At 43.1% G+C, this 27,289-nt stretch overlaps 1 protein-coding gene across 1 annotated transcript in view; it reads left to right on the top strand.

Moving 5' to 3' along the window:
* Positions 1–284: 284 nt before the first annotated feature.
* Positions 285–27,289, top strand: part of LOC125634354 (ovochymase-1) — a 41,118-nt gene continuing 14,113 nt past the window's right edge. The window contains exons 1-17 of the mRNA XM_048844995.2: positions 285–429; positions 2,136–2,262; positions 6,548–6,681; positions 7,583–7,723; positions 7,895–8,025; positions 9,369–9,462; positions 11,682–11,810; positions 12,287–12,358; positions 12,966–13,146; positions 13,692–13,764; positions 14,514–14,709; positions 15,574–15,731; positions 17,006–17,162; positions 18,743–18,847; positions 23,289–23,510; positions 25,728–25,853; positions 26,398–26,536. Coding sequence (XP_048700952.2) covers positions 399–429; positions 2,136–2,262; positions 6,548–6,681; positions 7,583–7,723; positions 7,895–8,025; positions 9,369–9,462; positions 11,682–11,810; positions 12,287–12,358; positions 12,966–13,146; positions 13,692–13,764; positions 14,514–14,709; positions 15,574–15,731; positions 17,006–17,162; positions 18,743–18,847; positions 23,289–23,510; positions 25,728–25,853; positions 26,398–26,536 — 2,216 coding nt within the window. The 5' untranslated portion in view covers positions 285–398. The remainder of the gene's footprint in view (positions 430–2,135; positions 2,263–6,547; positions 6,682–7,582; positions 7,724–7,894; positions 8,026–9,368; positions 9,463–11,681; positions 11,811–12,286; positions 12,359–12,965; positions 13,147–13,691; positions 13,765–14,513; positions 14,710–15,573; positions 15,732–17,005; positions 17,163–18,742; positions 18,848–23,288; positions 23,511–25,727; positions 25,854–26,397; positions 26,537–27,289) is intronic.

The raw sequence follows: 27,289 nt of genomic DNA, 5'->3' as shown, positions 1-27,289 counted from the left end.
AGGAGAGCCAGGTGTAGTCCGTTGGCTGAAGTACTGCTGCAATGCGGATGTTAACATCTTAGCGTGAAGGGGGCGGAAACGGTTAACAGACGTATAGTGATGCTGAACCTTTCTTTCGATCTTCCAAAGAGCTGCAACTTCTACTCTGAGAGGTGAAACACTGAATCTGAATCATTGCATTTGAACAAATATCTGCTCTTTTTCCCTTTCTCCTCCCCCAAACCGTGCTGGGTAAGGGTGATTCTGGAGGTCCCCTTGTGTGTAGAAGAGCCAGTGGCATCTGGACTCTGGCTGGTGTCACATCATGGGGAGTTGGCTGTGCAAGAGGCTGGGATGTCCTTGAGAAAAGCATCAACAAAAGGGGTTCCCCCGGCATCTTTTCCAATGTAGCTGAACTGATGGACTTCATCACACAGAACATTATCCCCGGTGGGTACATTTACTAGCAATTTTTCTCTTTTCCTGCTTGTTTATCATGAGGCTCTAAAGATAAATGCCATAAGCTCCACGGTTAGGCTCTAGAGTGTTGCCATCAAGGTGCACACAATGTGAAGTACTTCTCATTTTAGAGCAGGAAGTGGGGAAATCACCTCTCTTGAACAGCATCTGTATCTGGGCCCCTCTGCCGTAATGCTTTGAGGACAGCTTTGATCAACATGCCCCACTAAATGGAATGTTGAGGGCCAATCCAGCTAGCATTTCCAGGTGCATGTGGTTTTGTTGATTTTTTTTTGAGAAGCACTTCTCTGGCCTAGAAAACGTGTCCAGTTCTTATAAAATAGATTTTCTAATCCTTGTCAACTGGGGATCTGTAAATTGCTATTGTAGAATCCCTGAAATGGTCCACACTATTGATTTGGAGCAAATATGGCTTTAAACACACACACACACAGAGCAGATCTGTGGAATAAGCTTGCCATTTTTTTAAGTTGATTATCAGAACTACACTTTTAAAGCTATAAACAGATCTATGAATTCCCTATAGCCTGATCAGACACTTCCATACACTTATCACTGCAGTTCAAATAGAATCTATTGAATAGAGGGCATTGTTTTTGTCACAGCAGTCAAAGTTAAAGTTTATGACATACACTTCATCTGTGCTATTACTTATTTGCCACAGTATCTTGTCGGAGCTGATATCCTCATAAAGGGAAGAACTAGTCTGCAACCATACAGTGCCTCTTATTCTGGAATAATAAATATTAAGTAGAACCAGAGTAAAAAACGTTCGCATGAACCCTGCAAAGCAGAACTTGGAAGATTCTTGCAACTCAAACGACGAGCACAGTTAGAGAATGAGCAGAGTTAAGCCGTAACCCATAGAAATAGTATTGATAAAATAGTGCATTTAGAGCCTCAACTGGAGTAAATCTGTGTAGCTCTATTGACTTTGATTCACACTTGCAAAGGACTTTGCTTCATTTGTAAGCAGAACTCTAAGGGCAGGCTTACACTTAAAAGGCTGTACTAATGCAGCTGCGCCGCTGTAGGACTTAAGATGCTCCTATGCGTCTCCCGTCAGTGTAATTGATCCACCTCTCCAAGAGGCAGTAGCTACGTTGATGGGAGAAGCTCTCTGCTGATATAGCATTGTGTACACCAGGGATTGAATCGGTATAACAACGTCACTAAGAGCAGGTCTACACTACAGCCAGGATCGACACTCTGAGATCGATCCACCAGTGGTCAATTTAGCGGGTCTAGTGAAGACCCACCCAATAGACAGCAGATTGCTCTCCAGTTGACCCCTGTACTCTACCTCCAATGAGAAGAGTACGGTAAGTCGATGGCCCCCCGCAGTAACTCAACCTAAGATATGTCGACTCCAGCTACGTTATTGACATAGCTAGAGTTGCATAGCGTAGGTCGACTTATCACAGTAGTGTAGACAAAGCCTCAGGGGTGTGGATTTTTCACATCCCTGAACGACATAGTTACACTGATATTGGTCTCTAGTGTTGACCTGGCCTCAGAAGAATTGTGGTTACCACTTGAGACCCATCTGAGTTTTTCCTCAAGCACTCAGGGTGTGAAGTGGCATTAATTGAATGGTTGCATGAACTGTAGACCTGCCTCTCCCAAACAATGCCAGTGTCAGAATTGTATTTTACCCATTGCTCTTCTCTTTCTAGCTGCAGAGGCAGATCACCTTCCCCCACACTTTCCTGAAGGATGCAGCTCCCATGGAATGCTGGTCTTTGGAGAAAGTGGCCGCATTCGGTATCCCCAGCCCAGTGAGAGTAACTACCTAGATAACAGGTATTCACCTGTATGTCATCAAAAACACTTGCCCTTCTGTGAAGGGTCACTTTTCATAGGGTGCTTTGTTCGTGTCGGTAAGGCCAGAAGGGATGACTATCTCCTTTGACTGCATGCATCGCTCTAGCCATAGGACTTCAGCCTGCAAATACATGAATTCTTACTCCTGACTGAGTCGGTGAACACAATCAAGTCAATAGTTTGTGGCTGAAATTGTGGGTATGTGTCAACCTTAAAATTAGTATCCAGAGTTAAACATCTCTGTAGTGATGTTTGCTTGTCTGGGATCGGTACTGGGCAACAATGGTTACCCAGAAATAGCATGTTAGAATGAGAAACACGACTTTTGTTAGTCCTTACAGGAACTGCACTCATAAAATCATAGAATCATAGAATATAAGGGTTGGAAGGGACCCCAGAAGGTCATCTAGTCCAACCCCCTGCTCAAAGCAGGACCAATTCCCAGTTAAATAAATTGATGCACTTGGATTGAGCCCATGAATTAGCTTAACGTTAAAATTCTTAAACTGTTCTAGTGTCAGGTTCTGCAACCATTGAAGTCTTTAGGACTTGCAGTGGGAACAGATCTATCCCTTAATGTCTTCTGAAGAGGCTTGAGAGCTGGAGATGTGCCAAAAGAAACCGCCAGATGAGATGAGCCTATTGCAGATCCTACTGGCCTGGCCTAACAAAGAGATGCCATTTTGTCTCTACTACGGGTGCCTGTGTGCCTATCCACACTAGGATAAAAGGTGGTTTTGTTCTAAAAATGTGTGAACTCCAGTATATACCTGGCAAGCTGTTCTTTAACATGTTAGTGGGTTGAATAATGTGCTGAAAAATAACTAGTTCTGTATACTCTAAAGTTTTGAGTTGTTTGCTAACAGATATTAAAGGGTCATGTTTTGTCCTAATGTGGATATGCCCTGTAAGCCCTTGTATACATTTTAGCTGTGCAATATGGAGGCTGTGCATAGACTTGGCCAAATTCAGTGCCAGAATAACTATTGACTTGATTTGCATTTATCCTGGGCATGACTTTAGCCCAGTGAGCCCAGTCACTATTTGGGGAATGCAAATGGTTAAGATCTCAGTAACCCTGGCCATAAGCTGGTAGATGCTTTTGCATGTGTGAGTATTTTACTGGCTTCCTCTCTTGCTATGAATTGCCTGGGGACACAATCCATTTGGCAGCATAGCACAGATCCAAAGTCTGAGCGCAAAGGAGAGAACTGACTCTTCTCTCTTGCAGTGAAGCACTTTGTGTTGCGCTAACCACTATTAAAAACCCAGCATATGTTTCTTATTACTTCTTAGCTGGAGCTGGTGATATCCTAGCCTGAGCTGATCTGGCTATGACTGTGAGATGATGGATATAGGGTTGTAAATGTGCACGCACACACCTGGTTTAATCCATGCATTCTGCATGGAGATGGGGGAAGGAATATTGCCAACCCTCTGAATTTCCCTATGTTAGGGTTGTGGAAACACACACCAGGAGTGAACTGGGGGGCTTTAAGAACACTTAATGCTGAGGTTTCAGAGTAACAGCCGTGTTAGTCTGTATTCACAAAAAGAAAAGGAGTACTTGTGGCACCTTAGAGACTAACCAATTTATTTGAGCATGAGCTTTCGTGAGCTACAGCTCACTTCATCGGATGCATACCTCAGCCGTGCAGAACACAATGCCATCCACAGCCTCAGAAACAACTCTGACATCATAATCAAAAAGGCTGACAAAGGAGGTGCTGTTGTCATCATGAATAGGTCGGAATATGAACAAGAGGCTGCTCGGCAGCTCTCCAACACCACTTTCTACAAGCCATTACCCTATGATCCTACTGAGAGTTACCAAAAACAACTACAGCATTTGCTCAAGAAACTTCCTGAAAAAGCACAAGATCAAATCCGCACAGACACACCCCTGGAACCCCGACCTGGGATATTCTATCTACTACCCCAGATCCATAAACCTGGAAATCCTGGGCGCCCCATCATCTCAGGCATTGGCACCCTGACAGCAGGATTGTCTGGCTATGTAGACTCCCTCCTCAGGCCCTACGCTACCAGCACTCCCAGCTACCTTCGAGACACCACTGACTTCCTGAGGAAACTACAATCCATCGGTGATCTTCCTGATAACACCATCCTGGCCACTATGGATGTAGAAGCCCTCTACACCAACATTCCACACAAAGATGGACTACAAGCCGTCAAGAACACTATCCCCGATAATGTCACGGCTAACCTGCTGGCTGAACTTTGACTTTGTCCTTACCCATAACTATTTTACATTTGGGGACAATGTATACCTTCAGATCAGCGGCACTGCTATGGGTACCCACATGGCCCCACAGTATGCCAACATTTTTATGGCTGATTTAGAACAACGCTTCCTCAGCTCTCGTCCCCTAACGCCCCTACTCTACTTGCGCTATATTGATGACATCTTCATCATCTGGACCCATGGAAAAGAAGCCCTTGAGGAATTCCACCATGATTTCAACAATTTCCATCCCACCATCAACCTCAGCCTGGTCCAGTCCACACAAGAGATCCACTTCCTGGACACTACAGTGCTAATAAACAATGGTCACATAAACACCACCCTATACCGGAAACCTACTGTCCGCTATTCCTACCTACATGCCTCCAGCTTTCACCCTGACCACACCACACGATCCATTGTCTACAGCCAAGCTCTGCAATACAACCGCATTTGCTCCAACCCCTCAGACAGAGACAAACACCTACAAGATCTCTATCAAGCATTCTTACAACTACAATACCCACCTGCGGAAGTGAAGAACCAGATTGATAGAACCAGAAGAGTTCCCAGAAGTCACCTACTACAGGACAGGCCTAACAAAGAAAATAACAGAACGCCACTGGCAGTCACCTTCAGCCCCCAACTAAAACCCCTCCAACGCATTATTAAGGATCTACAACCTATCCTGAAGGATGACCCAACACTCTCACAAATCTTGGGAGACAGGCCAGTCCTTGCCTACAGACAGGCCCCCAACCTGAAGCAAATACTCACCAACAACCACATACCACACAACAGAACCACTAACCCAGGAACCTATCCTTGCAACAAAGCCCGTTGCCAACTGTGCCCACATATCTATTCAGGGGACACCATCAAAGGGCCTAATAATATCAGCCACACTATCAGAGGCTCGTTCACCTGCACATCCACCAATGTGATATATGCCATCATGTGCCAGCAATGCCCCTCTGCCATGTACATTGGTCAAACTGGACAATCTCTACGTAAAAGAATAAATGGACACAAATCAGATGTCAAGAATTATAACATTCATAAACCAGTCGGAGAACACTTCAATCTCTCTGGTCACGCAATCACAGACATGAAGGTCGCTATCTTACAACAAAAAAACTTCAAATCCAGACTCCAGCGAGAAACTGCTGAATTGGAATTCATTTGCAAATTGAATACTATTAATTTAGGCTTAAATAGAGACTGGGAGTGGCTATTTCCCCTTGTTTTTTTCTACCTCCCCCCCCCCCCCCCCCCGACGTTCTGGTTAAACTTGGATTTAAACTTGGAGAGTGGTCAGTTTGGATGAGCTATTGCCAGCAGGAGAGTGAGTTTGTGTGTGTGTGTATGTTTCCGGGGGGGTGTGTGTGAGAGAGCCTGGATTTGTGCAGGAAATGGCCCACCTTGATTACCATGCACATTGTGAAGAGAGTTGTCACTTTGGATGGGCTATTATCAGCAGAAGAGTGAGTTTGGGGGGGGGGGGCGGAGGGTGAGAGAACCTGGATTTGTGCTGGAAACGGCCCAACTTGATGATCACTTTAGATAAGCTATTACCAGCAGGACAGTGGAGTGGGAGGAGGTATTGTTTCATGGTCTGTGTGTGTATATAATGTCTTCTGCAGTTTCCACAGTATGCATCCGATGAAGTGAGCTGTAGCTCACGAAAGCTCATGCTCAAATAAATTGGTTAGCCTCTAACGTGCCACAAGTACTCTTTTTCTTTAATGCTGAGGGCAGACCAAGTTAAAGTGGGTGACTAGGTGGTGATGCAGGGCAGAGTGAAGGAGGAAGGTGATAGTTCTGGGAAGAAGCATAAACTACTTTGCTTTATGACTATGTGCTCTGTCCTTGGTGTCTTTTAAACTCCCTCTTGCACTCCAGCATGCCGAACCCCCTGTCACCACCCCTTGGAGCTGCTTGGGAAGGAAGGATGCAGTCACATGAATTTCACTCTTGCTGTGATTCTGTTGTCTAACTTAATTGTTTCTTTGTTTTGAGCCTATGCGTGTGGAATATAATTGTGCCAGAAGACAAGATTATATTAATACAGTTCACCAGGTTAGACATAGAGAGCCAGATCACGTGTGACCATGACTACGTGTCCTTGTATTCGGACAAAAGAGAGCTAATTGGTACGTGGAATGCCTTAATCTCTCCTTTTCAATACTTTTGCTGATTGCCTGCCATGCCATCTGAAACGTGAACATTGATGTTAGAACCCTTTTATGTCTTATTACAAATAAGGAACCTTTCACTGTCATTTGCCCTGGCACTGAAGCTGTCAAAGCTAAGTAATGGAGGTAGGGGGAAGGTAGATATTCATGTCCATTCTGACTGCTAGTGCATGACTATATAGTCTGAAAACTGTCTGTGTAAAGTCTTTCTCCACTGTGTTTTTCAAGCCCTATTTCTGCCTTGTGTTTAGACAAGTTTTCACTCCTACTAGCCCCATGTAGCTGAACTGTCATCTAATTGGCCTCATACATCAACAAAACTGCCAGCCAGTTTCCGATGCTGGAGTCCTTATTGGAGGTCAATGACAATGGTACAAAGCAGAACATGCGAGATAAAGACATAGGCAGAATTATCTGACAAATCTTGTTGACTCAAACTTTTGACTTGTATAGCACAATAAATGTCTGTCGCTTTATGGATAAATAATGACTAAGTACTTTTCCCTTACAGTCTAAATTTATTATCCATTCTTGAGACTGAATTGCTAAAGAATAAATATTTCATGCAAATCTTTGCTCCTTCTATACTCTGAACAGTACTAGTGGCTATGTGCCCATACTATCCCACCATGAAACCTTGAGCTGAATTGCCTGTGTGGAGGTTTTGGATGCAGTTCTGTCTCCAAACATTTTACCTTATAGGTAACTGAAACTGATGCTGGAATAGTCATCTGAGTCTTCTCTGGAATACGTGACTTTCCAATATTGTATACAGTTTAGTGAATCTGAAAAAGTAAGCTGCCTGACAAAGTGTGTGTGTGAGCAATACCACAATAAAGGTCTAACCTTTTCCCTGTAGGTAAAATCTGTGGGGATGTGTTACCAGCCCCGCTGCTGATAGACTCTAACCGAGCAATGGTTACTCTCATTTCTGATGGAAGCAACACCGGCAGTGGCTTTGAATTCACCTTCACAGCTATACATAAGGAATCGGAAGCAGGTGACTTCAGACATACCATTTGTACATACTTCTCTGCCACCCAACCCCCTTTAAAACCAAAGAAACCATCTCTGGTACACACGGTGGTGGTAGGCATTTGGTTTTTTTTGTGTTTGTTTTTTTTAACTTTGCTATTAAATCGGACTTTTTCTTCTTAAACCAATGTGATAGGTTCTGGCTGTGGAAGTGTTGCAGTGCTGGTGGAAGAGGGAAAGATTGATACTGCTAATTACCCTGGCTCGTATCCCAGTAACGTGAAGTGCCATTGGTTCATTGAAGCCCCGGTAGAGAATGTCATAAAGGTAATCATAGAAGATTAGGGTTGGAAGAGACCTCGGGAGGTCATCTAGTCCAACCCCCTGCTCAAAGCAGGACCAACCCCAACCATCTCCCCAGTGACAGGAGATACTGCTCTTAAACCTCTGCCATTGACTGCTCAGGGAAGCAATTCAATAAAATCCTGCTGGAAACATCTACAATGCACAAGCTTGTAAGACCTAAGGTTTTCAGCTTAGGCTTCTCGCAGGGTATGTTTTAACCAATTCAGATGGTGTGTATAGCCCTGTATGAACTGGCATACTGAGCTGCTGTAGATGCTTGAAGCTGGTTGGTACCAGCCCTTCCAATTAATGTAACTGCATCTTGGGAAAGACAATACAAGGTTTCAGTAGGGCTGGGGAACCTGACAACCTGCCCTTCTTGCTCTCTATCTAGTCCCCTTCTTCCATTAGAGTGTTAAACATGCAGACATGGTACTGAGCTAAGCAAGCAGTAGCTTGGACCAACACATGTGATGACTGTTCCTACTGGGGGTGCTGGAAGTGACCTCTTGCTGTTGCAGTTTGATGCCTACCCTTCCTCCCACTGTCATTGCAATTGCACCGGCTAAAGTGAGGTTACCTGTTGGATTAACCTCACCCACAGATAAAAATAAAGCTACTGTATTGTACTGTCCAAGGCAATGTCTGTCCTCTGTAAAAGCAAAGAATCCATTAAACCTATGTCTGCTTAAGTGCATGCAGGTTTGTTGCTCATGGGCAGTCCTCACACTAATGCTCATACAGTTCTGTAATCTGCTGTTTGTATTAAGACACTGAAAGTACTTCACACGCTCGAGGTTTCTATACAGGTGACGCTATTGTTGCTGCTGAGTGTTTCAGAATTCCAATGGCAGCCAACCGTGGTTTGGATTTTTAAAGGGTCGTTGTGGTGATGATGATGTGAGAGTTTTAAAGAGAAAATGTAAGCTTTGATTTAAAAACTTCAAAAAAAATGACCATTTCTATTTAAACCCACCTCTGTGGTTCAGCCTTCGCAAACTCTTCAGCTTTTTGCTGATTACAGAAAGCAACACTGGCCGGAAAGGGACAAGCTTAGTTCCACTGCATGATGGGTCAGTTCCACTACAAGAGGTGCTCCAAGTAAACTTTGTGATAGATTTAGAGTCCATGTATCATTTGACCTTCTTTTAGGGTGCACTAGGAACAGGGTTAAGGCTCTTTAGCGGTTACTCAAATCTTGGTAATGACTAAGACTCAGAGTTAATTTTAGAGTCAACATTTTGCTTACAAAGAGGGTAAAACAAAAAAGGCCCCAGTTATTAACTCTTCTCTCCCCCTCCCCCACCCCCATCTTCTCTTTCCAGCTGGAGTTTGAAGACTTTGCTGTTGAATTCAGCGCGGGCTGTATCTATGACGCAGTTGTCATTTACAGTGACACGGAAGATGAGCACCAGCTAGGTAGCCGTGAATTAGTTCAATCTCACATGTACAATCCATTACAGAAAAGAAGACTTAAATAGCTTGCTGCCAAAAGAAATACAAGCTACATTAGTGACACTTCAGTGGTAGAATTAAACCACTTTAGTCAGAAAATGCAAAATGAAGGTTCCTACAACAGCCTTAACTCTGCCTCCTTGCACATCTCAGTACAGCAGGGTGTTCCAGTGCCATAGTGGTTCCCAAACCCGTGGAGTTCTTGCTGGGGGACTGCAGAGATCTGACTGGTCATGTTGGGCTTAATCCTGCCGGGTGCTGAGCTGTGCTGCTGATCCAGCAAAGCACTGAAGTATGTGCTCCCATGCTCTGTGGGATGGGGACAGAGTGCTTGGCACCTTGCAGTCCATGGTGCTGGTTCTCCACTTTGTTTCCAGCTGCTTTGTTGCATTCAAAGAAGGTAAAAATTAAAGCTGGTCAGGGAGACTTTCACAGAACTGTAGTCTGCTGGACTATGCAGGTCTGTCAAAATTGAAACACTTCATGAAACCTGACCAGTTTTGCTGGACTTTGTTTCATAACAAAATCGGGGGGGAAGGGGAGGTGAATCTACTAATGTCAAAATGAAACATTTTGTTTACAAACATCTTTGTTTAGAATCTTTATTTTATGATCTAAAATTCAAAGTCTCTCAATCAAAATAATACCTACCTTATCTTTCAGGGTGAAATGTTAGGGGATATACTTTATTGAACCAACTTCTCTTGGTGAAAGAGAGACGCTTTCAAGTTACAGAGCTCTTTCAGCTGGAAAGCGTCTTTTTTTACCAACAGAAGTTGGTCCAATAAAAGATACTACCTCACCCACCTTGGTCCCAGGATAGCAGAGAGAGAGAGCACAGCTGTAACAATATTGTGAACAACATTTCACTCTTAAATTTGCAGTTTGGAATATTCCCTTGAGAATTTTGAAATTTGGGGGTTTTGTTCCAAGTAGAAATGAAGCCAGACTTCAAAATCTCAATCCTTTGTGACATGGAACGGCTCTCCTCCACACAGTGTGAGCTGAAACACAATTCACAGAGTCACATTTCCATTTTGAAGAAGAAAAATAACTCTGTACTCAAAGTGGGAGATGCTTATTACAAAATTTCAGGACAATTTTTAGACAGCAGACTTGTACCTGACTCCAGGGGGAGGAGGGGAAGCTAGTACAATGGGAGGAATGAGAGGCAAGAAATTCTGAATTATGATCCTGGCTTTGCCACTTGGCCTTGGGCAAGCCAATTCTCTTCTGTTTGTCCATCTGCAACCTGATGGTCATCGTACTTCACATGTCTTTAATGTGATGTATAAGGCTTTTTTAAAATAAATATTAGCACTAGAGTGGACCAGAAAACCACAAAAAAATTGTGAAGTCTTGGAAATGTTTTCATTTTGAATCAGGACAAAGTCACAGATTCAAATAAATTTTATGGGAGCTAAATTCTATTTTTTTTTTAAAAAAGTCCCATTGGGGAGAACCAAAACAGAACTTTTTAGCCTTTTCCATGGACTCCCAGACTCCTCATACAGTGATCCTGGAAGCTCAGAGCTTTTATTTAGATTTTCTTGAGGAAAATCCTAAGTTTCCAGCAAAATTTTTGGGGACTTGTTTGTTTGTTTTTTCAAAGTCCACGTTTTCTGTTGGAATATCATTCTGGTGGAAAATTTCCAAGCAGCTCTAATTAACAGCTGGGCACTAGGGAGACTGGGTGCTTTATATAGGCACAGAGAGAGAAGGGGAGCTGCTGGTTCTACTCCAAGTCCTCAGAATGGTGGCTGACGTGTGTTTGCAGGTTTAAGAAGCATTGAGTGCCCATCATATACAGATGGCAAATGCAGGTCTTTTTAAGAGGCTCTCTTGGTGGGAGGCACTTATGCAGCAAACTTGTTTTATGTTAGTTTAGTTCACATAGTGGGAAAATTAGGAGGTTGTCTCATTCCTGAGAGTATATAGTAGCTTAATTTGGGCCTCTACTTCCTTCTCCTTGGATACCTTTTGACTGGACCTGGCAAACGTCTTTGTTTCAGATTTAAAAAAAAAAAAAATCCACCCACAAAATGGCTTTTTGAGCCAAGTGAAAATTACAAGTCCCTGTTTGGTTTTTCCTCCTGTGGACATAGTTTAGCAAAGCTGGAAGTGAGTTTAAAGTGATATTCTGAATTTTAAAAGTATGGGGGTTTCCTCACTTTTTCTTACAGCCAATCTGTGTGGGTTCTCAATCCCCAGCCCAATTCGGAGCCCTGGCAATGAAATGTTAATACATTTTGAAAGTGATGGGGAGAACAATTTCAGAGGATTTAAGGCCAGATTCACCTTTGTTCCTTCAGGTTGGTAGAAAGACCTTTGTTATGTTTTCTGAATTCTTGGTCTTATTTTTGAAATTATCCCCTTTCGCTATGCTGGGGCAGTTAAAGATGGAACAGTTTCTACTGGCAGAATTCAGTCCTTTCAACAATGGAAAGGAATCGGAATTCCCACACTGGGAACACTGATAGGACACTGACCACTTTTGTTACCTGAAACTCGCAGACTCTGGCATTCTGAACTACTTCTAGAAGCATCCCATCCAGAGACTGCTGTCCTATTACAGCAGTGGGCGTGGGAACATGGGGTAACAGTCCCCTGCGTAACTGCCGTTGCTTCACTCTTATATGCCAGCTGCTAACATTGAAGGATCTGGCCTTCACCTGTAGGAGTTCCTTCTGCAGGGTTGGGGCTTTGGGGGGAGGAGGAGGAGGAGGAGGGGTTGGGGCCATGACTGGTGCCTTGGGAGTAAAATAGATTCCATTTATTCTGTCTTCAGCAGAAGAAGCTGAATCAGTAGTTGCAGAACCAATTGTTCTACAGACGGCCACTCCAAAGAACATCCCTTTAGGTAAGCTGGTAAAAAATTCATTGTAATGGGCTGGGTCAATAGTTCTTCCTGACTTATAACCAGAGGATCCTTAGGAAATAGACTGCAGTGGTGTAGGTGCACATGGGATCTAGGATTTCAGGGTATGGGGATGTAAGGTATACACAGTAAGGAGGTATAAAGCATATTCAGAGTGAAGCAATGGGGAGAAATGCCCACTTATCTTTCAGGGGTTGTGCCCATCCAGTGCCACACTATCCATCTAGTTTAATCCTTTCTAACCTTGATTTGGTGAGGAAAACTTGAAATTGATCCATGTATTTATAGGATGGGAGAAAGATACTAACATCTACGTCTGGGCCTTATTTGGTCTTTGCGGTATAATATGGAACATCTGTCCATAATTCAAGTTCTCAGCCACCTACATCAAGCTTGCATTTCTTCTGCTCAAAATAAGTGACCACACCCAGCTGCTATCCCTACAAAGGGTGCCTGCTATACTGCATCTTTTTGGGGTGTCTCTGCTTTATAGTCTTAGTTGCAAAGGAAACAAATGTGATAGATGCAAAGGAAGAGACAGTCTTGGAAGTCAGTGTTGCTCACTAGCTTTCTGGCTGTTGTGTTGCAGATGTCTGTGGCTTCCCCCCGTTTAGTCCCCAGTGGCTGTCCGGACGTGTTGTTGGGGGAGAAGAAGCATGTCCCCATTGCTGGCCTTGGCAGGCAGGCTTGCAATTCTTAGGTGACCATCAGTGTGGCGGTGTTGTCATCAGTCCAACATGGGTACTCACAGCAGCCCACTGTATACAATCGTGAGTAAACCTGTCTGGCAAAGGCTTCCCTGTGCTTCTATGTGCACAGATAGTCTTTTTGGGACAGTGGTATGTCCCCTCCTCTAGGATAGAGAAACAATGCTGAAAAGTACCCATACTCCCACTTATTTCAGAGTAGCAGCCGTGTTAGTCTATATTTGCAAAAAGAAAAGGAGTACGCTGTAGCTCACGGAAGCTTATGCTCAAATAAATTGGCTAGTCTCTAAGGTGCCACTAATACACCTTTTCTTTTTACTCCCACTTATAAAACTCTCCTTTGCTTGATTCCAAGGCTCTGTTTTAGCCTTTGAAAAATGTTGGCTCAGTGCGGGAGAGGGGGTTCACATGAAATTATACCTGGTGTATTTCAGCAACTTCCACTTGTAAAAGACTTTGTCATGGCAAAACTCTGACTTGTCAGTCCGGGAGCTAGGTGACTAATTAAGCTGGTACTGAAGACCAAGCAAAAGATGCTCAGTATGCTGAATAAGGCATACGTAAGGCTGGTTATACACAGATTCAGTGCATTTATTTCTATTTTACAGAACAAACAGACCACTGCATTGGACTGTCATCGTGGGAGACCATGATAGAGCCCTGAAGGAGTCAACAGAACAGGTAGAGACTAAACAAAACAATCTAAAATGTGGATTGTGTTGATTCCTCTTCCCTGCTTCTTTGTAATAGGTCCATGTGCATTAGTTAAAACACGGTGCTAACAAATAAGATGAAATAACCAAAGAAAGGTGGGTATCTTGGGTGACCAAAGGGGAAGAAGAGCATTTGAAACAAAATAGTCTGTGGACTTGTATGGCAAACCTAATCCTTGATGATATCTTTTAAGGCTTTCTCTTTTTAATATCTTTTTTTAAAAAGTCTAGTAGATGGCAAAACACAAGCCATAGTGCTTTCAGCATCTTGCTGTCTTAGTGTTGGGCAATACAGCTTCCTACAGAACACTTGTTGACCAGTGCCTTTCTATGCATTAAGTTGAGTCAAGGGGGCAAAAGCATAGGGATGTTGCACCAGTGCATGTTGGCCTTCTGCAAAAACTCATCAGGCTAGTTTAGCAAAATGAAATAGAATCCTCACTCCTAAATTCAGGGGATTTTAATACAATCTCTTCCATTTGTGGCCAATCTGTAACCAAGAGTTGGGGGATATACGGCGCTGACCTCCAGAGTCCTGAATCTTCCCTGTTCTAATCTGTTTCAGTCTTCTCTAAACTGACACCAATTTGTGTTTCTTCCAAAATGTACTTTAAACCCACCTCCATTTTAAGGTCCATTTTCAGTTGTATCTTCTCTGGTCCAGCTTCTTTGAGCTCATCATTTTGCTTTATTAATGTTTGATCCTGTTTGGTACAGGTGAGAAGGGTGAAAACTATTGTGGTGCACCCTGATTTTGATACAGTGAGCTATGACTCAGATATTGCGCTGATCCAACTGGATGTCCCTCTGGAGTTTAACACTGTTGTGAGGCCAGTATGTTTGCCCAACAGCACGCAACCGTTATCTTCCTCTGTTCTGTGCACCATGACTGGCTGGGGGAGCACCCGAGAAGGTATGTAGTATGTTCTTCTCTAAATGGGCAAAAAAGATGGAAGTGTCTGTGGAGATTCTACCTCTGTCCTGCATCTCTTAGCATCATTGTAGGGTGTGCTGAGCACTATGATGAGTGGGGAGCGGATGGCAGGATCCACAGTTCTTCCTACGCACAGGTGATTTTAGCATTTAGGAGCTTTCTACTATCACTGTGCAAAAAGATGTATTTCTTACATGTTGCTTATGGACTGGCTGATTTGCAGCTGTCTAGCTATAATTAGAATAGTGTCCAGGACTGCAGGCCTAGCAGTTGCTCTTAATTAAAGCTCCCATGCTTTTGCTTTTATGTTCTGGGCCATACTTTCTGATTTGTAGGGAGTGAGAAGCCTCTCAAAACATCAAAGGGTTAAAATGATCAGGGCACTGAGGAGAGGCTCATGAATGAGGTATGTTCCTTCGGAGACAAACTTGGGGTAGGCTGGGGAGACATTAGCTAAAACCTTGGCTTTTTCCAGCAGGAGCTGTGTTTTGAGTCAGTTGGCTGAACAAAGCCAAATTGAGCATCTACTACTGCTCTGAAATGGCTGTACTAGACTGTTGGCAAAGGGGATCTCCACAGTCTGACATAGTGTGTACAGGCACCCGCCTGTATTATTACATAACCAGAAGGTTCAGATAACCTGGTGGAAAGTCCAGTTTCCATACTCAGCTGTCTGGTTGGATCCAAATTGTAGCTATTAGCAAGGGGACATGGGGAAACGTGTGTTTTTAGCCAACTTCATTCTGTTTGTTTCCATCTCCAGTTTTGCATTTTCAGCAGTTCTTTAACCCTGCAAATAACTTACAATGTGATAAATGTTCCTCTGCCAACTTCTCTCCACAGCAGATGGAAGCCTCGCTAGTCGACTGCAGCAGACACAAGTACCCATACTTGAGAGTGAAGTCTGTGAGAAAAATTACTATTTTAATCACCCTGGAGGGATCACAGCTAGGATGCTTTGTGCTGGTTTTGCTTCTTCTGGAGGGCAGGATTCCTGCCAGGTGAGTCGCTGCTAAATGCAAGTACCATTGAAGATGAGTCTTGGTGATTGTTTTCTGCTGTATTTTAATATGGTAGAATGTGTTGGGAAAACTCTGGTAGAGCAAATCCTACAAAAAGGCAGCTGCCCCCGATAACTGTCTACAGCAGGAATGGGCAATGCACAGAGCATCACAAGAACAATCAACACAATTAGCCCAAACTAGAACTGAATTCAAAACATGGAGCTGGAGAAGCTTAGTGGCAAAAACAACCATTGGTGTATTTGGGCTTTCAGCTGTAACTGTGATTGAGCCTGAGTAACTCTGGGTGAGGGGATGTTCTTCCTTTTACGTTTCTTGACTCCTAACCAGTGAATAGGTAGCAAAGCCAGGTTAGAATATTGGGTCATGCTTTTTATATTAGTGATATGAGAGAGTAATGTTAATAATTGTTCTAGAGTCCAACCGGTCAATAGGTTGCTTATAACAGTCTATAACACCTACTAGTGTGCTTATCTCTCTAATACAAAATATTCATGCCCATAACACATTTCATTTCTATTTACCTTTATTAACCCTTGATAAACTAGTAGCTGAAGGCCTGTTCTGTTGCATGGATATGGCAATTGAGCCAAGTAATATACTATCTGTGCAGTCTCCCTCACACAACCAATGAAATTGATGCATGCAAATTAGCTGTGTAGTAAGGGTGGTGATTGGCTGTTATCTATAGCACAGTGGTCTAGGAGTCCTGGCAGGGAATAGATACATGTCTTACAGTAGCTGACACTGCACAGGTGTCATTTCTCAAGTCAGAATGGCTGAGAACTTAGAAATAGACAGTAACAGACTGCAAAACCTGGTGGTGATTGAACCTGGTGGTACTCTAAACAAAAACAGCTACAGCCATTGTTGCTGTTTACATCAGTTCACCCTGATTCTACAAGTGTGCTACGTTTCAGAGTGACAAGCTTGGAATCTTATACAGATTATAAATGGAATCTTTATATAAAATGTGACTGAATTTAGTACCTCCTGATTCTGAACCCTATGTTCAATCTTCCAGACCACTTTGCCTTACTAACAATCTGATTTATTGAATTAGCCATCCTAGTCCATGACTAAGAAACCAGGAGCATGAGCTGGGCATACTCAGTACTCATATTCAGACTTTTCCTCTTAGCTATGGTCTGTGACTGCTGTTAGCTTCTGTCTCTAAGAGTGTAGAAGACAAATGAATGTAGGACGTTTCTACTAATATTCTAAAGTCCCTCTGTTTGTTTGTGTGCTTTCAGGGTGATTCTGGTGGCCCGTTGGTTTGCCATCATGAAAAAGAGCCATTTATTCTTTATGGCATCATCAGCTGGGGTGTTGGTTGTGCCAGGCCAAAGAAACCAGGAGTTTATACAAGGGTGAGAGTCTTCCTGGACTGGATCAAATCCACAATAAGAAGTAAATATCCTTCTTTCCTCTAAGCGTGTGTCCTAAAGGCAGAGCTTTCTGGAAGTATTCAAAGTATTTTGTGGATAGCAGATGGAAAAATACCATTATTTTTCATGAGATATGTGGAAAAAAATACATAAGTCTTGTGTTTGAAATTTCCTGTAACCTTTTCCACCCCCACATTCCTCCCTGGAAACTGGAAAAATTTTGGTTTTAAAAAGTGATGGGGTGTTTTTGTTTTGGGGTTTTTTTGGGGGGGGTTCATATTTTTGTGTGTTTGCTAATTTTTTTTGCTGGTTCTAAATCAAATAAAGTGGCTGTAGGGGTGGAAAAAAACATTTTTTTTTCATCCAAAACCAAAATCTGTCAGCCCGATTTTAGAGACTCAGAACTTCTGGGATAATCTGAAATGAAGTACAATGCACCAATACACACCAAACTCGAGACAAGTGCATTTTGAACACTTCAGAGTATGTGCTGTACAAAGAGTAATCAATAACACAGCTCACTAGAGAGTGACTATAAAATACAGTATGTGCCTCTTAAAAGGAAGTGGACCATGTTCTTTACTGTGCAAGGAACACTTAGAGGTGAAGGGAAGAATGTTTGTGTGTGTGTGTGGTCTCCTACTTGGTATCCTCACAAACCGCCATGCCTATGGAATTGGGATGTTTCCCTAACTGAAATAGAGCAAACCACTTATTTCTTCCCCACAGCAATTTCACTACTGATGTGGCTGCCATGCATCCCAAGGGATATTCCTAATTATCCATCCTGTATCTTGTCAGCCTAGTTCAGGAGGATGCAAAACAAAAACCTACTCTGGTGATCAAAAAAATCCTTTTGATATTGTAGCTATGTGTGACTCAGCATAATGCTTTTATATATAGATATATTTTAAAAAATTGTATACCAGCAGAACTGCAGTGGTGGCAAATACAGCTCTGTTCCACATCCTGATTTTTGGCATAAGGGGTTAAAACTATTCAGTTGTTGGCCTGCTTAGAGCAGTCATCAGCCAGTGCCTTCTCATAGAATAAGCATGATTTTTACACCTACTGTTAACTCAAATGAGGAGGAAGAAACAAATTTCAGCCTTTTTACAGTGGTCACTACTAATTCAGGATTGTTAAGTGTGGCCCATGAGGGTAGCTGTCTCCAATCGGCTCCCCCAGATGAATTGGAAAGTGGTTAGAGGTCTCTTTCATATTGGAAGATCTAGTATCGATGGTTGTTGGGCATTAGCTTTCTATAGTTTGCTTTTTCATGAGTTTACCCTAAGATAACCAGTCTCAGGAAGAGAAGTGCACCGATCTCCACCTGTAAATCAGTTTCTATGGTGGAGGTTTTACTATCGCTTGCTTATGTTCACTTTTGCCTCTAGATGGTTTCATTTGAAAGGTTTAGCATTCCATTATCACTTCATGAGTAAGGCTATGGTCAATCTGACTCTTGGTGGGATATCTTAATCCTGTGTATGGGTACTGTCTGGTTTCCCACAAAGCTGTCTCTCTCTACAAATTACACATAGCCCAGGACATCTTTATTAAACTGTCCTAGTAATAGGCATGTTGTACCTCTCTCTACAGAGATTGAACCAAATGCGCTTCAGGTAAGTAAGAATGGACATGAAACCTTAACACAGACACCAATGAAACGGCCTACAAAGCTAACAGGAGCTGCTTACAGACAAGGTAAAAACTCTCCTGCAGCTACGTTCAGTTAATAGTGCTGCTTGTCTGTCTCTTGCATACCCTTGTATCCTGTGGAAAGTGGTGGACCAAGGTTCAGCTTGGTAGTACGGTACAGGGTGTCAAGCTAGGCAACTGTTGCCAAAGTGTATAAAGGCCAAAAACTTTGTAATTACAGTGGATTTCTTGCAATTGCCTATTGATGAGATCATAGGGTTAGATACAAATAATCCTCTTTTAACTCCCAGACTAGTGCAGACAAGCTAAGAGAATCTATCATTGTAGGAGTCTAAACTGGGGGCAACAAACAAAATTACTTGTTTTCTTTTGAATTCCATCAACCATAAGCTATTTTCCTCAGTGACTTTTTTCCCTTTTTTAAAACAAACACAAACCTTCTTGCTGTTTTCCTTACATTGCCCCACTCTAGAACTTTAAGCCATTTGATATCAGCCACCATGTTCTCGTGCCCTTCCAGCCCCATACTACTAGCATAACTGCCAATCAGAAAACAATTTCCATCCTCCTTTTAATATTGCTTGAACTGTTGGCCAAGGGATTAAATATATTTTGAAAGTTGGCTATAGAATAAATTCTCCATTTTCTTCTTTCCTGAGAATTTGGCCCCTAACTAGTAGGTTTTCTTACAGGATTATGACTTGCTTGACTTAAAATACTAATTAACCCTCATCCTTGTAAGTTAGGTAAATGTCAGAATGCCCTTTTCACAAACTGGTAAACTAGGGAGTAACCAACCCTGTTTGGGCCAAGAGCAGGGACTGAACCTGCTCCTTTCGGAGCTAACGGCACGGAATGCAGCCACTTGAGTTGAAGGACCAAGTCCCCTATATGAAAGCGGTAGCAGACTTTCAAAACTCTTATATGGACCAGCCTTTACTGTAATGACCAGTTTCTAATGTAGGTAACCTACATTTTCCTTCATGGAATTTACTCATTATTGTAGGTGATCTTAAAAGTAAGTGACAGCACTGGGACTAACCCTTTGCATTCCTGAGTCAGCAAGGATTTCAGAAAGACCCATTGTAGTTAAGATTTTTTGGCTCCAAACACAGTTCCATTTATCCATGGTGCTAAGAGGCATTTTGCACCATCTGCTTTCAGAATGTTCTATTGAATAAACCTTGGACAGCTTTCTGAGAGAGAGAGAGAGAGAGAGGACACAATCAGAGTGCATGATTTTAAAGCACCACCTCTCAGGGCTCTGTACTCTGAGGAGGAGACACAGGGAATGCTTGACTTTATTTTTTTTTTTTTGGAGGGGATGGGGTGGATGAGAGCAGACCCAAGTACATCCAGAGAAGAAGGATCCTTTTGTGGTTAAGGCACTGGACTAAATCAGAAGAACTGGATTCAGTTCCTGCCTCTGCCCCAGATGTCCTGTGTGATCTTGGGCAATTCACTGAATCCTTTGTACCTCAATTCACCATCTGTAAAAGTGTAATATTTCCTGTCTGCCACCCTTTGTCAGTCTTGTCTATTTAGACTGCAAGCTGTGCAGGGCAGAAACAGTCTCTTGCTGGGCTTATGTACAGCACCTTGCATAACTGGGTCCCAATTTTGGCTGGGGCTTAGAGGCTACTGTAATACAAATATGATGATAAACAATTTTGGCCCTTGACTCAACCTCTCCCACCTGCCGCACACTTCACACACACAAAAAGCTTCTCTACCACAGATGAGCAGACAGCATTGAAGGAAAAGAATGGTGAAAACATGGAGAAAAAGCAAAAGAACCCTTAAACCAAGACGCTGTCTTTGGCAAGGTCCCAAGTGCTATTGCTCACTGTTTTAAAAATCCAGCCTGTTCAGGAGTTACTACCGCCAGCTCAGCTCGCTCGCACTGTTACCAGAGAACACAGGCAAGCAATATGTGCCTCTAAGCCATGGTAACTGGCTAGGGTCACCAGATAGAAAGTGTGGAAAAATTGGGACATCTGGTCATCCTACAACTGGCACTCATGCTGATAGTTTCAGCAGAGGTCAGGGATTTGAATGGCCATAGAGACTGAAATATCCCTACAGAATGATGCCTCCAGGACAGTGTGGGGGCTATGATAGATGTGTATAAAATCATGACTAGTGTGGAGAAAGTAAATAAGGAAGTGTGTTATGAGAAGGAGTAAACAACAAGAACTGGGGGTCACCAAACGAAATTAATAGGCAGCAGGTTTAAAACAAACAAAAGGAAGTATTTCTTCACACAATGCACAGTCAACCTGTGGAACTCCTTGCCAGAGGATGTTATGAAGGCCAAGACTATAACAGGGTTCAAAAAAGAACTAGATAAGTTCATGGAGGCTAGGTCCATCAACGCCCATTAGCCAGGATGGGCAGGGATGGTGTCCCTAGCCTCTGTTTGCCAGAAGCTATGAATGGGCGATGGGATGGATCACTTGATTACCTGTTCTGTTCATTCCCTCTGGGGCACCTGGCATTGGCCACTGTCGGAAGACCGGATACTGGGCTAGATGGACCTGTAGTCTGATCTATTATGGTCATTCTTATGTAGTGGGTGGGGATGCTCACACAGTTGCTAGCAATGCAGTACCTCTTTTTCATACAGAGAGCATCAGTTACCAGCATAGCGACCTCAGCATTGGAGTCATTTAATTTGCTTAGATGTAGAATAGAGGTGGGGTACATGCTACTTCCTTTGGGTTCCTAGCCTAACCACCCAGCCTTCTACGCTGTGAACTGTAAACTTTTTCCCGTAGTCAGCATTCCATGCTCATGCGTAATGTCTGGGGTGAGGGGTGGTGAGGTCAATGCTAGCATTAGCAGAGATTTCACAAGCTTCAGTGGTGGAGGAAATGACAAAGTACAAACGCTGCTACATAGAGATTATGGCTTTTAAAAGATACTGCTGTGGGGCGCAAAAAGCCCTATTGTATACAGGATTAAAGGGGGACACAGCTCTGACTGGCAGTTTTTTGTTTGTTTACAACACTCACACAGATGCTTCAAAATATTTCCCTATTGATTCGGTCTCTTTCCACTTGAGAAATGCTGCATTTGATTCCCCTTTGTGTGCATGGAGCACAAGCCACCACAGCTCTGTTCTTCTTGTGCCCTTACCTGTGTGCTTTATAAGCAGGGAAAGCGTTCTTTGCTTTCCCAGAAAACATCCACTAACTTGCTGAGCCTGTTGCCTAAGGCTGGACAGGTTGGTAAGAGACCAGTGTCAGACAAAGAATAAATCGTCACACTGGAAAACTGTCCAGATCAATGAATATGTGAAGGCTTGAGCTGGATAGCTTTGTTAGGTTTCTCCCCATTGTATACCCAGTTCACTCTGGGACTGTCCTGGGTCATTGGCTGTTTGGATGAGCGGTCAGGCCAGATTTGCTAACTCTCTTTTGGTCTCCCCTCTTAAAGGCCTGGCAAGCTGGGCACACAGTCACTTTGGGGATGTTGCCCATCTTGCTTCTAGTAGCTGGATTGCTGGGGCTTTCTGCAAAGCACTGTGCTTGCCTTTTAGCATCGAAAACTCATCCTCTGACTGTACCAGAGTGTTTCACTTCTATCATTCCAGGCACTAGAGACCTGGGGAATGCTTAAATACTAAATTATGGGGACTATACAATATCTTTATTAGGGAGAAGCAAAAATTTGCCCTCGGTTACACCTGTGCATTTCAACTGGCTTCAAAGGACTGCATGTTTGTAACTGAGGGCAAACTTTCTGTCTTACTAGAGAGACATTTAGTGCCCTGGGTCTCAGTGATGACTAGAAGACTGAAGCAGTAACATGCAGTACTAACAAGCTGTTTCCCATTGGCAATATTGTCCTCTTAGCCCTGGTCTACACTAGAACTTTAGGTCGAGTTTAGCAGCATTAAATCGATGTAAACGTGCACCCATCCACACGAAGAAGCCCTTTTTTCCGACTTAAAGGGCTCTTAAAATCGATTTCCTTACTCCACCCCTGAGAAGTGGATTAGCGCTTAAATCGGCCTTGCCGGGTTGAATTTGGGGTACTGTGGACACAATTCAACGGTATTGGCCTCCGGGAGCTATCCCAGAGTGCTTCATTGTGACCACTCTGGACAGCACTCTCAACTCAGATGCACTGGCCAGGTAGACAGGAAAAGAACTGCGAACTTTTGAATCTCATTTCCGGAGACTGCGGGAACTGAGGGATAGCTACCCACAGTGCAACACTCCAGAAGTCGACGCTTGCCTCTGTACTGTGGAAGCACTCTGCTGAATTAATGTACTTAATGCACTTAGAGCATTTTCTGTGGGGACACACTTGAATATATAAAACCGATTTCTAAAAAACCGACTTCTATAAATTCGACCTAATTTCATAGTGTAGACATACCTTTAGGATCCCTGATCTAAGACCTAACTAATAGGAGTTGTAGAGCAGCAAAAACTCTTTCCCAGTGCTTCTATGACCATCATATGCTCTTTCTGTGCAGAATGTCCATTGGAAGTGGAGTTAACAGAGCCCAGAGGTTTCTTCTCCTCCCCTTGCTCATCAGGCTCCATGGGAAGTTTGAATTGCTCTTGGGTGCTCAGAATGTCTCCCAGAGGCATGGCAAAGCTCACAGTAAAGCATCTGTCAATACCAGCCTCCCGGAACTGCCAAGTGGAGCTCCTAGGGATATATGAAGAGGGCCAAAGAGGAAGAAAAGTAGTAGGTAATCAATCATCTAGCTGAAGCTTTTCTCCTCGGGATGTTGAATCTTTTTTAAAACTGGCCGGTTTCCACAGAGTGACTGTGCTGGCTGCAGGCTGAATTTACTTTCAGCTAAATTTTAAGGCCCTATTCTCTGCTGAGTGTATGTTTGACTTATTTCTGTTGAGGTCAATGCATCAGTTTAAAGCAGCAGAGAGTCGGGCCCTTAATCGAGTTGTACAAATGGCAAGGGAGGGTGTGTGGAAATCATGGTGTAGTATTTGAATAGATTAGACTTTCTGGCCTAAGTCCGTGTTTCTTGACTTTTTTCCAGGAGATGTACCCCTTACCTGAAGTAAAACCGTTTTTACAACCCCCCTTACAGTTCACTTTTGTAAGAAATGTATCAATGATAATGATAGGGTTATATACTTATGGCTTCTGATTTTAGTTTTTAACCAATAAAACAGCCCTGATCTAAAAATAACACCCCACCCCCCCCAGTGATTTCATTATTCAACCAACGTGGGAAATGGCTACTTGTATCTAAAGGTTTGCCTATACAGCAGGAGAGTGGGGTCGGGGGAGAGAACCTTTTGAAGTGATAATCAAGGTGGGCCATTTCCAGGAGTTAACAAATCAGCGGCACTGCTATGGGTACCCACATGGCCCCACAGTATGCCAACATTTTTATGGCTGACTTAGAACAACGCTTCCTCAGCTCTTGTACCCTAATGCCCTTACTCTACTTGTGCTATATTGATGACATCTTCATCATCTGGACCCATGGAAAAGAAGCCCTTGAGGAATTCCACCATGATTTCAACAATTTCCATCCCACCATCAACCTCAGCCTGGTCCTGTCCACACAAGAGATCCACTTCCTGGACACTACAGTGCTAATAAACAATGGTCACATAAACACCACCCTATACCAGAAACCTACTGACCGCTATTCCTACCTACATGCCTCCAGTTTTCACCCAGACCACACCACACGATCCATTGTCTACAGCCAAGCTCTATGATACAACCACATTTGCTCCAACCCCTCAGACAAACACCTACAAGATCTCTATCAAGCATTCTTAAACTACAATACTCACCTGCTGAAATGAAGAAACAGATTGGGGTACTCTTCTGGCTCTGTCAAAGTCACCTACTACAGGACAGGCCCAAAAAAGAAAATAACAGAACACCACTAGCCGTCACCTTCAGCCCCCAACTAAAACCTCTCCAGCGCATCATCAAGGATCTACAACCTATCCTGAAGGATGACCCATCACTCACAGATCTTGGGAGACAGGCCAGTCCTTGCTTACAGACAGCCCCCCAACGTGAAGCAAATACTCACCAGCAACCACACACCACACAACAGAACCACTAACCCAGGAACAAAGCCCGTTGCCAACTGTGCCCACATATCTATTCAGGGGACACCATCATAGGGCCTAATCACATCCGCCACACTATCAGAGGCTCGTTCACCTGCACATCTACCAATGTGATATATGCCATCATGTGCCAGCAATGCCCCTCTGCCATGTACATTGGTCAAACTGGACAGTCTCTATGTAAAAGAATAAATGGACACAAATCAGATGTCAAGAATTATAGCATTCAAAAACCAGTCGGAGAACACTTCAATCTCTTTGGTCACTCGATTACAGACCTAAAAGTGGCAATTCTTCAACAAAAAAACTTCAAAACCAGACTCCAGTGAGAGACTGCTGAATTGGAATTAATTTGCAAACTGGATACAATTAACTTAGGCTTGAATAGAGACTGGGAGTGGATGGGTCATTACACAAAGTAAAACTATTTCCCCATGTTTATTCCCCTCCCCCCCGTTCCTCAGACGTTCTTGTCAACTGCTGGAAATGGCCCACCTTGATTATCACTACAAAAGGCTTTTCCCCCCCACTCTTCTGCTGGTAATAGCTCACCTTAAGTGATCACTCTCGTTACAGTGTGTATGGTAACACCCATTGTTTCATGTTCTCTATCAATATAAATCTCCCCACTGTATTTTTCACTGAATGCATCCAATGAAGTGAGCTGTAGCTCACGAAAGCTTATGCTCAAATAAATTTGTTACTCTCTAAGGTGCCACAAGTACTCCTTTTCTTTTTGTATTAACTTTGTAACTATTTATGCAACTAAAAGTTGCACTTAAAGGATTTTTCTCCAGAGCAGTTTCTAATATTTCTCCTTTTGCTTGGGTTTGTTTCTCTCCTAGCTGAACTATGTGGTGTCCTGCAGTCGCCTATGACCTTTCTGAGTCCTGGCCCTGTGGTGAAAGTGGTGTTCCATTCTCTGACCCTTGCTGCCTTTGGCATTGAGTACATGGTCTTCAGAGTCCAAGGTATGGTAAGGTGACACACGCACTGCTCAATAGAGAGATGGCTGGTAGAGAGTGAGCTAAACCATTTGACCTCCACTTCAAACTAACCTATAAAATTTCAGGACTCTGCTTGCTTCCAGAAGGCAGTGGGGTGGATATAGAAGAGGGGACTCCCTTCTGGGGGAACCAAGTGAGTTCTTATTGAGCACCAAAATAGAGCTCTCATTTTACTGAGTCCTACATGAGAAATTAGAAAAATACAGAATGAAGAAAGCTGGAATGACCCTAAAATTGGCTTTGATATTTCTTTTTACAGAGAACATAAATAACAAGCAGAAATGTCTTGAATAATGGAAAATAATCACTATTGGTATCAAATTAGTTGGCTGTCCAACTGTGTTTTGTTTTCCAGACTAATTTTAATTTTAAAATGAGGCATTTTAATTTTCAGCTTTCTTTACATGGACTTTAATCTTCTAGGGGCAGTCATGTGGTATTGTCTGGGCCATTGGTGGAAGTGTATTTAAAAGACAGGCGCAAATTGAATCCCAAAGTTTCTTTCTAGGGCCAAAGATTGGAAAGGCAGTGAAACGCCCCAAGGATGTGGACCAAGAATTGTTACGCTGTAGGGATGTCATTCTCACAGACCTGGAAGGATTGATCCAGTCACCAGGATATCCCCATGGCTATCCTAACACCACCAGGTGAGAGTGAACTTGTTTAATCCTGTTTCTTGGAACTCTTAAATTGGGTTCTACAAAACTGTGGATGATCTGGGATGAATGAATATGACTTCTTCCATATCTAACTTCTGTGTTTCAGTACACATCTTTTGAAAAACTGAACAGGTTCCACAATTACCTTCTGTGGCTCCTATCTGCCTCTCACGTGAAGGCATGGTGATCAGAACGGCTAGTGCTACTACACCCTTTCTAACAATTAGTGGCCAAATCTGGCATCGTTCTGGTGAAACCATTCATCATGTCAGATGAAATGCTGAAAGGGGCTCTCCCTCCCCGTCCTCTGGCATAGAATAACTCAGGCAAGGTGGTAAAAAGGGCAGTTACTAGCCCTTTCTTCCCCTAGCTTTTCCCACTAGGAGGGAGCGGTGAGTAGGGGTGGTTGCTCAGTGAAGTGTTAGGCAGCGAGGAAGCCTCGTTGGCATTGGTCCATCTTGTTTCTGAATCAGTGTCATAATTTTATGTCCACTTTCATCAATTGGTTGATAGTTTATTTTATTATTCATAATTTCTATACCAGAAATGGATTCAAACCAACATCCCACCCTGGATTAGAATCTCCACTTTGTTTTCTGGGGTTTGTTTTTGTTTTTTAAAACAGACTCAAATTCTTTTCTTTCCTTGTTCCTTCCACCCCATTTTAGTAACAATCCCTTGGAAATGTGAGCCAGTTGTAGGGTGCATGTGATTGGGTGTTAATGAGTGTTTTGAATTTGT

Source organism: Caretta caretta, chromosome 1 (assembly GCF_965140235.1).
Source record: "Caretta caretta isolate rCarCar2 chromosome 1, rCarCar1.hap1, whole genome shotgun sequence".
In the NCBI taxonomy this organism is placed as follows: Eukaryota; Metazoa; Chordata; order Testudines; family Cheloniidae; genus Caretta; species Caretta caretta.
Note: the sequence above shows the minus strand (reverse complement) of the source record. Positions and strands in the feature narration are given on the sequence as shown.